At 44.5% G+C, this 15,510-nt stretch overlaps 1 protein-coding gene across 4 annotated transcripts in view; it reads right to left on the reverse strand.

Moving 5' to 3' along the window:
- Positions 1-2,525: 2,525 nt before the first annotated feature.
- Positions 2,526-15,510, reverse strand: part of dusp8a (dual specificity phosphatase 8a) — a 39,095-nt gene continuing 26,110 nt past the window's right edge. For 3 of the 4 annotated variants that reach the window (XM_086298148.1, XM_086298149.1, XM_086298150.1), the window contains exons 4-7: positions 5,351-5,517; positions 5,091-5,250; positions 4,738-4,861; positions 2,526-4,407 (exon numbers count right to left, since the gene is read on the reverse strand). In XM_086298148.1, the coding sequence (XP_086154274.1) occupies positions 3,165-4,407; positions 4,738-4,861; positions 5,091-5,250; positions 5,351-5,517 (1,694 nt within the window). In that variant the 3' untranslated portion in view covers positions 2,526-3,164. Of the gene's footprint in view, positions 4,408-4,737; positions 4,862-5,090; positions 5,251-5,350; positions 5,518-10,574; positions 11,198-15,510 lie in introns of those variants that run through there. The other variant, XM_086298151.1, reaches the window with a different exon arrangement.

A 15,510-nucleotide genomic window follows, 5' to 3' on the forward strand; every position in this document is an offset into this window, starting at 1 on the left:
TGTATATGAAAAGCTGTAAATAAAATAATATGTCCCCTCCGTGCAAAACTGCGATTAGTACAAGCTGCTAAATCTGCTGTCAGAGATCGGACATCCAAATACTTTAGGGACTTAAGACATCCTTCCTTCTAAGTTATCTTGAGCCACGTTGTGAGAGTCAACATTTATATAGCAACAGTACCAGATATTTACCCTAAAAAAAGTTGAAAGACCTAGCTCAAATAATTTTCTAGATAATTAAAAAAACGATGCCAAAAAGCCATCTGACACCCCTACTTTCATTCACTGTAATATACTCTTCTTTTTTGAAAGTAGGAACCTGAAATGTTGCTTAATTCTTATTAAGACATGTCTCTTTTCTCTTGTTCTCTTCAAATTAGTCTTTGCATTTAATAATTCACAACCCTACCAGCATATGCAACCATGTGCCACCGGCACTGACGGAGAACAAGAGGAAGAAAAAATCAATGAAACCCTGTTGTGTGGTCAGAGACGAGTTTGTTAAACAGAAAATCAATACTGAGCCTCTGCATCTCTGGATGTCGTAATGTGTTGTTAATCTGTTGGTGGAATTCCCTCCCCAGCCCTGATCGCACACAATGTAAACACACAAAGAAGAAGAAGAAGAAGAAGCAGAGAGGAGTTTGTATTTTGTCATTTCTGTATTTTTGTCTCATTTTCACAAAAACATGAACAGGGGAAGGAAAAGCCTTTCAGTAGAACCTGAGGTATTTTTGCATCAAGCAGCCTAAGGTATCAGGATTTTCTTTTAAAAACTCATCTAAATTCATCAGTGTTCTTAGATGCGTTGCTATTTACACAACAACATAGTAATAATAATAACAATAATAATAATAATTTTAGCAAATGGGACAGCCTGCATCATCCTTGTTACATGTCATAAATAATTCTAACAACAGTTTTTTAAAAAATATAAGGAGGGAGGTGAGGAAAAGAAAGGTTGCTTGAGCCCCGGGGGAAACATAGGAATCTATCTGAACTTACTGTAGTTGCAGCAGCATAAGGTCAAAAGTCAGAGATTGCCAAAGAGTAAAGCTAATCAAGGGTCAAAGGAAAAATAAACACATTTACATCATAAATAAATAACCATCTCGCACCAGGAGAGCATTCATGTCTTTCACCTCAGGATACGAAGATCCTCACTTTTTTCCTTTCCATTTTGTTACTGGTGTTTTTAATCAAAGCTTTGGAAAATAAGAAATAAGAAAACAAAAAACAGACAGAAAGAAAGAAAAGCTAAGGAGCTTTATGGACATGCATTGTGCTGATGTACCAGCAGCTGTGTACCCTGTGTCGGGCTTGGCTCACTGAAAGATCCCCTGAGAATGAACAAAAGGGTGTGTGTGTGTGTGTGTGTATGTAAGGGAGGGGAGCTAGGCTTTACATGTGTGAGTATAAGGGCATACAGTGTGAGGTGTGTATGCGTGTGTGTGTGTTGGTTTCAGCTTTGGTGGATTCACTGTGATGATGACTGATAAACATGTGCTGGCTCAGGGAGGACGCTCAGCCTTTAAATCTCAAACTTGTGAAAGATTGCGCCTGTTTGCATATAGCTGTTGTTATGCAAGCCCTCATGAAACTGGCAGAGGATGTTTCACTGTGTGTGAGTGATCAGAGATTGCATGGCTGCTCTGTCTCCCTCGTCACACAGACAAACAAAACAGTCTTTTTAGGTAACGCTTAAGCCCTCAATTGAAATCAACGAGGTCACGCTGCAGATGAGCGAGAACAGCAGTGCTGTCCTTAAAAGATATTAGAGGGGAGTGTGTGTCATCTTCTAAGTACAAAAAAAAAAAAAAAAGAGTCAAAACTTGGCTTTAGGAGTATCATGTTGCAAGGATGCGAAAGATAATTTGACTAATTGTTACCAGAAAAGCAGAAAAGTGCATCTCAGGATCATACATCACTCTCCCCAAAGAAGGAACATCACATATTGCTTTGCTTGAATTTGTTGAATGTGTGTATTCGTTTGAGTGTGTGTTCATAAATACCATACAGCAAATAATAATAATAATTATAATTCAACAAAAGAAAAAAGAAATAAATCCACAAAACATTATATTATTTCTCATTACCAGAATGAACCAATACAATAAATTAAAACTATAACTAAACAGAAGTCCATTAAAATTGCTATATATATTCATATTGTATATATAGTATTCGTCTGTCTGTAGTCAGCCTCTCAGGTGCATGCTCAGTGGCGACCATAGGTGGTGACTGGAAGGAGTGGGAGGAGGCTCAGAGGGGGTCTAATAGCGAGCTGAGGGGTTATTAACGCATACCCTCATCAGCATCCTGAAACCTCAGTCCCATCACGCTGTTAACACTGGAAACAAGGGAACAAAGTCAGGAAAGGCGCACTGTGCTTTAGGAGGGGGAAACACTGCCCATTCTTCAAATAGTTTTTCATCAACAAAATGCAGAGGATCCTTCATTGTCAGGGTGCAGTACCGCCTTAATATTAAGTCCTTTGGGTCTCTCTGCCTTGTGCTGTGGCGATGTGAGGATATGGTGCTGTTAAGGAGTCCTTTATTGTTTTCCCTGTAGTAGGCAGAGCCACTGGGAAGGGGGACAAACGTAGCCGTGCGAGCTTATGAGGCTTATCGAAACCGGGGTGAAGCGTTGGGAGAGAGAACATCAGGCTTGGCTCAAATCACAAGCTATACACCCACTGAAACACGCTACGTTTGACCACAGGCAAGCAGTTTGTGTCTCAACTCTGTCAAAATAAGGGAAGAATTCTATATATTAAGGATGCAACATTTGCCCTGGGCTGTTTCATTTTGTCTGGGACAGAGCTCATAAACATAAAGAGTTCAGTACCTAGATTTGTCCTCTTTACCTCCCTCCCCCCCCAAGATTTTTCTTCATTTTTGTACAAGAGTTCAGGATGGTTATGGTCTGCCAAGCACCACATCTGAGGCTCTGTCTGTCCAGGTGCGAATGCTAACCTTTTCACATTAACGCTCAGCTTGCATTTGTCCTTCTCTCAACTAGAGTCTTTAACACTGTCTGTAAGGGGAGCTTAAAAACCCCCAATAACAACTCCTCGGCTCCACCTTGAATGTCCTCTTCCTGTGCTCCCTCTAACTAGGTCCATTTTTGCCCCCAAGGGGCAGCTCTGATGATGTCATTATCTGTCAGGATACCTCTATGATCTCCATGCTCCCAGAGAAGCTTGACTGCTTCCCAATTTTCCCCAGTTCTTCCCTGGACCTTGTCTCGGAGATGCCCTCCTCAAACTCCATCTGACAGCTGCGCCGCTTGAACTGCTTTTCAGATGCAGCCCCACTGTGACTCGAGCTGGTGGACATTGTCACTGCTGAAGACGACGAAGAGTCTCGGAGGTCTCGCTGCGTCTGTGGTGCTGACGGCTTCTCCCTCTGGGATTTGTCTCGTAACCGCACACCTTCGCTACACCCAAATGCCACATACGCCGAGCTGCTACCGAACCTCACCGACGACTCCTGTCCCCCTACCTCTCCTGCTCCCAGCTCCATCTCTCCCTGACCACCTTCCTCTGCTCCAAAGTGCCAGGGAGCATCTGCAGTCGGGGTGACTGGAGTGACGGGGGTTGTGGCTTGGACAGTGTCTCTGTGTTTGGTCCACATAGCCCCAGAACCCACAGTGGGCAGGGAAGGTAATGAGAGGAGCAGGGAGCCCTTTAGGTTTTCTTCCAGGCTGGGGCTCTTGTGGTCCAGCAGCAAGTTGAGGGACTGCGGAGGCTGCCGTGGTTGGGAGTGGATCGGCGAACTGCTGCAGTTTTGTTTGGTTTTTCTTCTGGGTCTGGATGAGGAAGAACCAGAACGATGGACTCCTTCACTTCCACTGAATCCCAAGCCTCCTATGCTGCCCCCACTGCCCGGTGAGGGGAATGGTGAATCAGAGGAGCTGGGGCTGTCAAGGACGGGAGACTGAGAACAGACACCATTGGAGATGCCTGTTCCTGGGCTGTCAAGCTTGCACAGCTTGGGGACGTCTTCAGAGTGTGTGGGTGCCAGGTTGGGGCAGTGGGGACTGTTAGGGGAATAGACAGACTTAATGTCTAGGGAGAAGGAGCGTTTGAGTCGATTAGTGTCCATGATCCTCTCTGCAGAGAGGTGCAGGCCATTGAAGCCTTGCTGGAGAGAGGTGGGTGACGACAGCTTGGGTTCCGGTGGGATGCGTGGCTCTGTGGTGGATGAGTCACAGTTGCTATGATGACCATTCATCTCGAAACCTGTGATGACTCCGTTAACCTCTGAATTCTGCTTAGTGTTGTTTTCAGATTTCTTGTCATCGGAGGTTAAAGCTTGGAGTAATCGCAGGCCCTTCTCAAACTCCAGCAACTGACCCAGGAAGTTAAAGTTGGGGGATATGGACGGTCTTCTGTCCTTTACGAATCTGTCAGCAGAAAAAATAAAAAGTTTGAAAAAAATAGGACACAACTAAGCAATTGTATTCTGAAGTGCGGTAATGGTTTTATAATAAATCACATCTGAATTCCTAAGATTAAATAAATGACCTATATAAAGGGTGTGAGCCCTTTTACTGATTCACAATACATAATAGTGTGCCAGACTTGTCCTGACAGGGCAAAGCTAAGCCTTTTGTATAAACTACGCTTGCTGGCAGGGATCTAAGAATTAGATTCCACCTGACAACAATGGGATGTCTTTCTACTGGTACTGACACCTTAGCTCAGCTGTTAATGGGTGGGAAGTGCAGGTGTACCTGTAGGCATCATCTGATGATAGGCCCATTGTCTTCATGATGTATGCTATGGCGATGGTTGCTGAACGTGAGATTCCAGCCAGGCAGTGCACAATGACTCTGCAGTTTGATACCTTAGCTTTGTCTGTTGATAGGTGGAAACAAATAAGTATGAATATATAGAACTATATGAAAATACATGCAACACTGCATACCACTGACAGGTCTCCTTTTTAGTAGGAAGACTCGGGAGAAAATCAGTGTCTACTGAATAAAAACAGACATATCCTGAAAGAGTACAAGGGTTCATCTAAGCAGACAGTTTACCTATATTACATGTGCATGGTTACATAAAACACAGAACACGCCCTTACCTATGAATTCGTTCGTTTTGTCCAGCCATGGAAGTAATTTCTCACAGTAGTTGTCATTTACTGGGATGCGCATGAAATGGCTTTCGCTGATAAAGTCTGGCTTGGGGCAGGTGTTGCTGGCATTCAGCACATAGGTGATGCCATTCTGAGCCATCAGATCCTGCAGAGAGGGACATGTACGTGGTTTAGCATCATGCTTTATTGCGAGTAAGAGCAAGTCAGACATTCTTTACTGGCAAAATATCCAAAATAAATGATACCTTATTGAGGACGTCTTTTTGTGATCCCAAATAGAGGTGAGGCAGGATGCGAGTAGGCCCTACGTTAGCTACAGGCAAGCAGGGCTGGGACAAGCTCATAGGTAGAGCAGTGGCGGGCTTCCCTTCACACAGGCCGGGGAAACAGGAGGAAAAAGCTGCAAAGCCTCCTGCAGGGAAAGAAGAGATGGAGAGAAGCGGTTAGGCATATGAATGGTTTTCCATTTAGACACACACGAACACACACGCACTGGGAACTCTGCAAAGACTTCCATCACGAACACTGCACCATCATTAGCAGACGCTCAGTAGTCTTTAAAAGGTGAATCTGGGCTACAAAGTCTGGGTCCCTTTAGAGCAGCAGGAGCTGGAAAAAAAGGGGCTCTCTGTGCTTCTGTGAGTGAGTTAGGTTAACTGCTGGGTGGCCAGGAATGCGCGTCTGGCCCTTTAAGAGGCAGGCGGCTCCACTTTTGGCATATGTGTATGCGTGCGTGTGTGTGGCTCCGTTTCCTGCATGAGCTCATGTCCTGTAGCAGAGCATTGCGTCAGGCTGAGGGAATGAGAGAGGCCACAGGTGCAGGGCCAGGACAGAGGCCCAGTAACATCTCCACTGACAGCTGAAAAGCACACACACACTAATGCATGGTCAAACGCACACCCACACACACACGACAGAAGACGAAGAAGATATGATCTGAAGAAATGATCTCATACTGTTGCGGTCAATATATCCCAATATTCACTCTCACTGACATTAACACACTCTCCACTCAATTCACACACACACACACACACACACACACACACACACACACACACACACACACACACACACACACACCCCCATACTCATTAATAGTCTGTAGTACTGCAGTTGTACAACTACAGGGAGGGGGACAAGGAAAAGAGGTAGGAATCTTCTTTGGGTGCTGACCTCGCTGAGGAGTGTGGAGAGGAGAGGGAGTGCTTCAAGGAAACCTTGAGTCCCAGAAAGACGATTAGAGCCTAATCTAGGTTCAGCCTTCCCTGACCCAATCCTGGATGCAGTGCATGCACACACCTTAACACACACACATACATACACATTCACTTAGTGAGAGTGAGTGAGACATGACATCACTATCCCCAAGTAGCACACACAGCACAGTGCAAGCAGGACGCTGCCTTCCCCTGTAACACACACCCAGCTGCCCTACTCGAGTAACAATAACTGGCAAACAAACAGACGCACACATGTGGAGAACACAGTTTCATGTGCGTGCACCCAACAAACAGGAGAGCTGCGTAAAAAGGTTGTGCAAATCCACAGAAGATAGCAGCTTTTGGTATGTGGCGCTATTTCACAACAGCACAGCTTTTGAGCGGTGAGTAGGCTGGGTGCATCCCGATGACCTAGTGCTATTCTGGGTGCAATGTTCCTTTAAGAGCAAAGTGAAGAAGGCCTGCCTGTTTCCAGCTATTAATGGCAACCAGCGGAGCGATGACATCAACAGTCCACATGGGTGGTGGAGTGTAGAGAGGCATTTGATGCAGAAAGAGCAATCGGATAACTTTCAAGAGGAGGCTGAGGGATTGCTGCCATTACGGCAACAACTCTATGATCAAACCTTTTCTTGGCCTATATAGCGTAGACTAAACAGACAGAGTGTGGAGTTCACACTAGACTGTTTCTCAATAGCTTCTCCCCTTGCAGCAAGCCTACGGGCAGTGCTACAGCACTGATAATTGATAAAGCAGAGGGAGGAAGGGATCTCTGAAGAGTTTCTTTCCTGGTTTCCTACTTCCCAGGCTGCTGGTGAAAAAAATTGCACTACATATAGCATATACTGTATCTGTGTGAGGGAGTGGTATGTTCCTGGAGACAGTCGGATCAACAGGAATAGCTACATCACACAGCAAGCATTTCCTTTTGTATGTGCTTACATTGTTAGAGAGTTGTTAGAAGGACTGAAGACAGGACATTCCACACGGTCTGTGTGTTTATGTGTGTGTGTGAGTGTGCAGGGAAATGAACACACGAACAGAAATATTCTGAATTGACTGAACTGATAATTGTAGTCCCGACTAGTGTAGCACGCCTAATCTCGTGTTAAATAAACACAAAAAAAGCACAAAGTTGGGCCAGCTAGAGTTTGCCTATGAGTGAGTAAGGGGTTACTGGCATAAAGGGTGACTGAAGTCAGAGATAAGAAAGCAGGACTGCGTGTGCCTTCCGGCTTTTCGAGTGCTATTACAGCGACATTACATCAACACATTTACAAACACCTTCCTTGTAGTCAAAGCTTTACACGGTTGGTGCTAATGGACATTAGTCACACAGGAGATAGCGTGTTATTGCCACCTCGTCACCTGACCTTGCTCTACTTAGGGTTGCCAAGACAACAAAGAAAAGCAGTGTTGTTGATGACAATTTGCTTCCCCTCACCGACACCACCCTGCTCCAAATACTGGTAAGAAACAAGGGCATATGAGCACACTGATTTACGCACACATACACCAAAAAACCTAAAAGATGTGGCCTCACATTCTCCATTAGAAAAGGATGACACATCCGTTCATTCCTATCTAAGCACACATATAAACATACTGTACACTCACACTGAGGTCACTGAAAATACCCTGTGACACACACCAGCCCAACTGTCTGTGAAGATGACATCAGAAAGTCAAATGGGAGAGATGAGTTCACCTTCATGATAATCAGCAGAAACTGACACCCTGCATTAAACTCACGAGTTAAATTTCCCACAGACATACCAACCTAAACCTACAGTTTTGTTTTTGTGGAATAAAAACCAGAGCTTCTCACATTATTGTTCAAACACTGAAATCATGAAACCATACTCTGGCAGGATGTGACTAAATTCTGAACATACTCTTTAAAAGAAGAAAAGAAAAGAAAAAAGAAAAAAAAAAAGCAGTTTGGGGAGTAGGAAAACCCACAACCGGGAAAGAGGGCACTGTGTCGCCATCGGCAGCTCTCAGCAGTGGTGACTTCCTTTTTCCGTTTTTCTCTGCCCACTTCATCATTTAAGCAACTGCTTATTTTCCTCTCTCTTGCTCCGTCAGAGGCGAGCACTCAGGCCTTTCTTTGTTTGCCGGCAGCGAGCAGCAGTCCCTCTCCTCTCCCACATCTAAATTAATACCCAGCTTTCAGTATGAAGGCATGGGCTATTGTTTCGCTAACGTGAAAAGTGTGTATGTTAAGCAGATCAAATTCAGACTCTTCAGAGCTGTGCTGCTGCAGAAAACTAAAAGATGAATAGAGGGTGGAATAAGCGAATGAACAGAGGCACACAAAACACCTGCCTAGAAGTTATGGTTTAATGGGATCTCTGCTATTACATCACTGCTGTTCGTACAATTGACTTCCTTGCCAACACAAGCTCACCCCCTTTCTGTGTGTGTGTGTGTGTGCTTCAGCCTCCGTTTTACTCTTTTACTTGTCTGTTAATGGAGTAGGGGGGGCAATACACAAAGCAGCCGTGTTCATGCACACAGACAAGCTTTCAGGCCCAGGGGGGGTGGGGGGTGGGGTGGGGGCATTGAACGACTACCCCACTCCCCCTCCATCATTTTTCTCTTTGGCTGATATCAGGGGAGACATGACGCCATCCTCTGTGCCCCTCCAGCTGTCCCCTCCACTATGAGGGGACATTAGCATCTCAATGTACCCGCTCCCCTCCCCACCTCACCCTCCTCACATGACATCATTGCACACATGTCCCACTTCAGCTCCACAAAGGCTGTGCTGGGGCCTGACGATGCAATGAAAGTGTGTGCGCTTGTGTGGGTTTTTGTGACAGAAATGTGTAGACTGACAGAACATGGATGAGATAGTAGGATGAGGTCATCGCTTTCATGCACAGCATCGGCTTTATGATGGCTGCGAATGAGAGCACGATATTTACGTCATATTAGCTGACGGTTAAACTTCATTGCTCTTTATCTTCCTGGACAGATAGCAGGAATATTCCACTTTGATCAACTGCCGTTTCAGCAGCACCGTGTTACTGCAATAAAAGACCATAAACCACCATATAATTTAGCCTGCATTGACAAATCTATTTCCACAGAGATGTGTTAAAGTGCTCAGTACCTGTGACACATATAATTCTATTTTCATCTGCTGATGGCAAATGTGTGATCCCCCACCCATCCCAGCTTTCTCTGAGTACATGAATTTGACACTTACAGCAGCAGAATCTGGTTGTGTAGATATAACCCGTACATGCACATGTGCACATGTGAAGAGTGACAGGTGCAGATAACTGCTTTGAGCCGGTGCTCTAAAATGCCCTGTGTGTACCGTCTAAATAGACGTACATCTGTTATCCAAAAGGTTCAACTACAAAACGAGCAAATTAATTTGAGCAAATGACGAGATATTTTGTGCAACGTGCACGATGCCGTATTGTCGTATAAAAAGGATTTTTCCATTGCTCTGCATTGCTTCATTGCTCTGTGTGAAAAGGTGTTATGTTAAACACCTGCAGTGCACACTGCACACATATTGATAACATAATCTCCACAAGACACCATTCTGCAGAGAGAGCGAGTGAGCAGGAGCGAGAAAGAAAAGCCAAGAGCAGAGGAAAAGAAAGAGAGAAAGAAAGAGCCTTTGTGATAATTTTACATCTCAATGACCACAGGCTGAGAGAGCATGAGCACTATGTCATACCATGGGTCACAGCTCTCATCCGCTCCCCCACTAGCTCTTTTTCTCTCCTCTTTTCCCTCTTCATCGCTTCTCATCTTCATGATGTCATCTTCTTAATCCCCTTTCTTCCTATTCTATACCTCTAAACAAATTAAGTCCAAAAACAAAAGATGGGACAGCAACTCTCAGGTCTGGCTTGCTACGCCTAATAAATTCTTTTTTAGCCTGATGTAGAATCCCATCTCTCTAATAACTCTTAAAAATTCACTTCACTGCTATGTTTCGTTCGGATAAAGCTTGAAATGGTAAATACCTGACAGTCCACTGTGTGTACTCATCTGCAGCGCACAAACTATTATCAGTGGCTTTCCACCTTGTTCGCACCTTTTCTGCATGTATTCAGCAATCGTGCATTTCATAGCCATGCAACTCAATGCATATCATAAATCACATTCCATCTTCTGCATGTATGCCAAACGCACAGGACTTCAATCTAAACATGTTGCATCTTATCACCTTGCACCCACACAGACACACGTATCTCTTCTCCTCCAGGTGAATACACACCTCGAAGCTCTCTCCCCTCCTTCATCCGGCGGACCCTGATCTTCAGCCTCATGTCTGTGTCCTGCAGGTCCGGCCAAAAACAGTCCTCTGCTGGGGCAATCACCACATCCAGAGGCATCCCCCAGAACGCACTCTGTTCTCCTCAGAAGAGTGACAAAGGTGAGCCCACTGAAAACCCCAAGTCCACAAAACTCCACTCAAGTCAAGTTAGCTGTTCCAGCTGTCCAGCCGGTGACCCTCGGCAAATGGACCCAGCAGAACAAAAACTAGTCCAAAATGTCTGTGGACACGCTCCTCAAGTCAACAAATGGCCAAAATCCCATGCAATGACCACAAAATTCCTAAAATTCTCCTGCATCAATATTTGGTAATTCTGTGGTTTTGTGAAGAATGGTGACCACAGAGAGTGCCAGAGACAAAACAAAAGTGAGTAGCCTGTAACGCCTGTATGTAAACGCCAGTTGTAATCTGCCTGCAGCTGGTTTACAGAGCGTCTGTGTGTTCCTCTGAGCGCTCTCTCTGTCTCTGTGAGTCCACAGCCAGAAGAGCAGCCCACTATTGTTGTGCCGCTCCACTCTCCTTTCCTCTCATTCGCTCAGTCACTGGCTTACACTCCTCCCTCTCCCTCCCTCCCTCCTCTCTCTCTCTCTCTCTCTGCGAAGAGGATGACGGAGCTGCACTCTCTCCTCGAGCTCTGGGGGTGAATGAGCTCACTTGCCGTGAGCTCAGACTCTACCCAACCTCCCCTCCCTCCTTCTCTGCTACCTCCCTCTCTTGTGGAGCCAGTGCTCCGTCATAGCTAATGTCTAAGGCATGTAACCACATTCCTTACTCACCCAGCAAATATGCGGCCACCTCAGGGGCCTAGCTACAAAACAGGCCTCTATCAGGGTAGGATGGAAGCTAAACCACAGCTATCACGCTGTTAACAAACAGCTACGTTATAGATTTAACTGTCTTTGTTCTCAATGAAAGAGAGGAGAGAGATAATGCTTGGCTTTTGGAAGCCTTTCACTGACTGGCGTTACTTGTTTTTGTAAATGCCGTCATACATAACAAACAGAAATATGCTTTATTTTTATTTTTTTTTACATGAACCGTTTTCCTGTTTTCTCATTTAATTCATTTGAGACGTTAGGGATGATTACCTGATGATAATTATATCATATCTACAATAATTAGACTCCTACAGCTATGCAGTACTATCTATTACTGAGTAGAAACTAAATACCTACATTAGGTTGATTGCCTTAAATGTACTGCATCCTCTTAGCACATTACGCTTACTGCAGGAGAGGGAATTAAGGCTGTGCGGTGCGCTGACAGCTGATTTGTCTCTCAAGGTGAGGGAATGTATGTGACTTCACCACTTTTCCTGCACTGGTTCATGTCTAACATGTTTGTGTTTGGACACTGCGATTTTGTCTGGAGGATGTGAAGGTAGCCAGGCGAGAAGAAAGAAAGCAAAAGCAGAGCAGAAGTATGGAAAAAAGAAAGAAATGAAAGCAGACAAAAGAGGAAGGAAATACTAGAGGTGATGAAAAGACCAAACAAGCTCGTGGTCAGCCAGCCACCATCCATTTGACAGGCCACAGACTCTTGGTACTATGGAATGACAAACACGTGGGCCACAAGTCCAATTATGGAAACGAGGCAGTAAAAAACTTCACAAAACTACTGGAAGAGACTCAGTGTTAGCAAACTGCGATGCAGGTACAGCTGTTTGTCGAGTTATTAATATGAGGCTATTGTGTTTTGTGCGTTTCTGCAATAAGTCAGAGCATATACAGACTTGCTTTCTCGTCTTTTTAGCACACGTTTATGCCAATCAACCTTTGGCTGAAAATAATAGATGTATGGAAACAACTATGTTTAGGCCAGTTGACCGTCCTTTCTATCTCTTCTGTCCCGTGCTGAGACTTCACAGTGCACTGATTACATTCAAACTAGGTCAGATGGACTTCAATGACATTAAGTCACCGCACTGCTCCAAAAAAAAAGAGAGCGAGAGAAAAAAGGCAAATAAGCTTATACAAGATGTCCAGTTAGGGGGCCAGCTGCATGCTGACTGACCTCATCTCATCACTGCAGACCCCTGAATGATCACACATGGGTGAGAACAGCTTTACGTCATCCTCTGTTCAACTGCAAGAGAGGGCGCGAGAGGAAATGGGCCTAATGATGAGCTTTGTGAAAAATGCAGACACTGGTTTTGGGAGAGTGTCAAACTATGAATAAACACACGTCACCCCACAATCACCATTTTAACACACACTCATGCACTGTTCTCCCATTTGCATCTGAACAGGTGTGGCATGCCATGGTGGTCAGCCGGGGTCGCTACGCTTTAAACCCACAGATCATCACCTCAGTTTGAATCCATGCCTCGGCTTAGTTGTTCTGGCTGTGTGGCTCGAAGCCATAAAGTAGCTTTGAAACACACGAGGCTCTAACACCTGCAAACTCTGAGCAGTGGAAACCGACAGCAACAAAACAAAGTAGCTGCTGGGTGATACCATGCTGAAATACCATGCTGTCGCTCTCTTTATACTCCTCTCCTCCTCCTCTGGTCCTCAGCAGGGTAACAAGGCTGAGAATAGTAGATGTGTTAATTAGAGGATTACAGCCAAGATGCTATAAATGACAGCCGGGCCTTCTTTATTGACTGCACATGTGTGCCCTGCAGCTACAGAAATAGGTGGGATGGTCACTTTGCTCGCCCCCTCCGCTGAGATTCTCTCTTAGATTTAGAGCATACTTTTATGGTGCAGAGCTTGTTACTAAGGCGACGCATGTTTACACACACATACATACACAGAGCCCAGCCAAAACTGATAATGAGCAGTTGGTATGGGAAGGAAACGGAGAAGGTGGGTAAAGGACGAGGAGCCCTGGGATGTCCGAACTGACTGGGAATGCCTCAACAAGAGATGGTGGTGTTGGGTTGATTGAAAGGAGAAACACGACCTTTGCACCTGACAACTGTAGAGAGTTGTGAGGATTATAGAGCTTGTAGTTCTGTGCTTACATGTTGTAAATGTATCATAAATGCAAACATACTGCATAGTGCAGGGTTCAGTCTGAACTCTAAACCCCTTTAAATGTTAAATAAAAGTCTATGTTTATTGCCCTTAAGTTAAAAAAAAAGACTAACTTAACTTTTGCCATGAAATTGGTCGGTTTTGCACAATAAACCAAATCTTTATTACTAAATAAAAGGTAATTACTGCACGTACAAAGTTTTACTTTTCACCACATAGATAACAAAGACTAGATGGCCTATGTGGCCATAATAGGAACATAAAGATAAATTAGTTAATATTCTGAATCTTTCTTTCAATTATTTAATAAACTCTTTGAAATGTCTTTTAAAATATTGAACTTTTTGAAGTTAAGATAAAAGCACTAAAACACATTCTAGGCACTGAAAATGTATTAAGCTTAAATTATGAATAATTTGATATTAATAGTTAATGACTAATTATTTAATGGACTGAATGAGTCAACTCTACTCCAATATTGTTCTCTTTTATAACTCAGTATAAAGTTAATATATGGTTTTTTTTGCACCAGCACAAATTTTAACATTTATCACCAGCAGCTCATCAAAAACGTATGCCCGTAAACTCTGTTTGAACTGAGTTGCTGATACAAATATTTTCTTTAATATATTTTGTCAGAGCCCCCCCCCCCTCCTTTTCCACTGAGACAGGCAGCAACAGGAGCGTCACTCTACACCGTGGATCATCTGTCAGGATATCACAGGAAAGAGAGACGTCATCCTCTGGATACGGCAGGTTAGGCTGATGAAGACTGTCAGTTAATGCATGTGTGTGTGTGTCTGTGTGTGTGAGAGAGAGAGAGAGCGGGAGAGAAGGATGACTGGTGCAAAGGTGAGAGAAAGGAGAGAATAGTGCTCCAGGGATAGGAATAGAGTAAATAGTTATTTGTGTCTGTGTGGGTAAATACAAGTTTATGCACTCTTGCACAGGTGTATGATCACTGCACATGTGTGCATGTGCGTGTGTGTGTGTGTGTGTGTGTGTGTGTGTGTGAGCAAAAATGTGTTGATAGTGCTGGTTGTCAGGGGATCAGTAACAAGGATGCTCTTGCAGTGATGTAATGCCTACAGGAGAACACAGCTGCCATGCCTGGGGGGTGAGGTAGTCACCAGGGGAGAAAGAGGGGAGGATGGATCGAGGAATGGAGCAATTGAGGGAGGGGGAAGTGCTGAAGAAGAGAAGAGGAGGGGGAGATTAAGTCATGGGAGGATACTGGCGAGGAAGAGGGGCTGTTTGAATCAATAGGGAGATAGCTGAAATGATGCTGTCATATTGCCAGGGGACATTAGAAATGTCACCGGTATTGTGTGTGTGCTCATCTTGACTCTTTTTCAAACATCTATAATTGCACCACCATTAATCTGCACACACTACTGAAATTTTCTGTTCAGCTTTTTAGAACAGAAAAGTGTGTAAATATGTGAGTCTCTCAGACATATAGAGAAGCTTTATGTCTTCGTTACATATGATAACATCAAAAGGGTTGAGGAAGTGAAAACAGGGAATCGGAGGGAAGGGCAGGTGGTGGTTCTTAGATGCAATCGAGAGAAGGAAGCACAAGATTAGGGGTGCACTGATGCACCACCTGGTCATGTGTGAGGCTGGGCATGAGGCAGTCTGATCTCTATCTGCACAGCCTCGAGGGATGCTAGCTCGTAGCACTCATTCGGCAGACCCCCCTACCCTCCAAACAACTTAAGCCCCTGGAGAAGCTCAGAACCCGGGGGTTACTGCACCAGTAAATCTCTCTCACTGGCAAGAAATTAGTTTAGACTTACTTTTAGACACTCACTCAAGCATTTCCACAAAGTATAAACACACACAGACACACAAAACGGGGAGAAGCTAAAAAGGGTAAGCTATCAAGCACACCA

The sequence above is a fragment of the Aulonocara sp. 'chitande type north' Nkhata Bay genome, linkage group LG7, assembly GCF_057382095.1.
Source record: "Aulonocara sp. 'chitande type north' Nkhata Bay isolate Kocher_YH1m ecotype deep benthic linkage group LG7, A_spYH_male_GT1.1, whole genome shotgun sequence".
NCBI classification, from domain to species: Eukaryota; Metazoa; Chordata; class Actinopteri; order Cichliformes; family Cichlidae; genus Aulonocara; species Aulonocara sp. 'chitande type north' Nkhata Bay.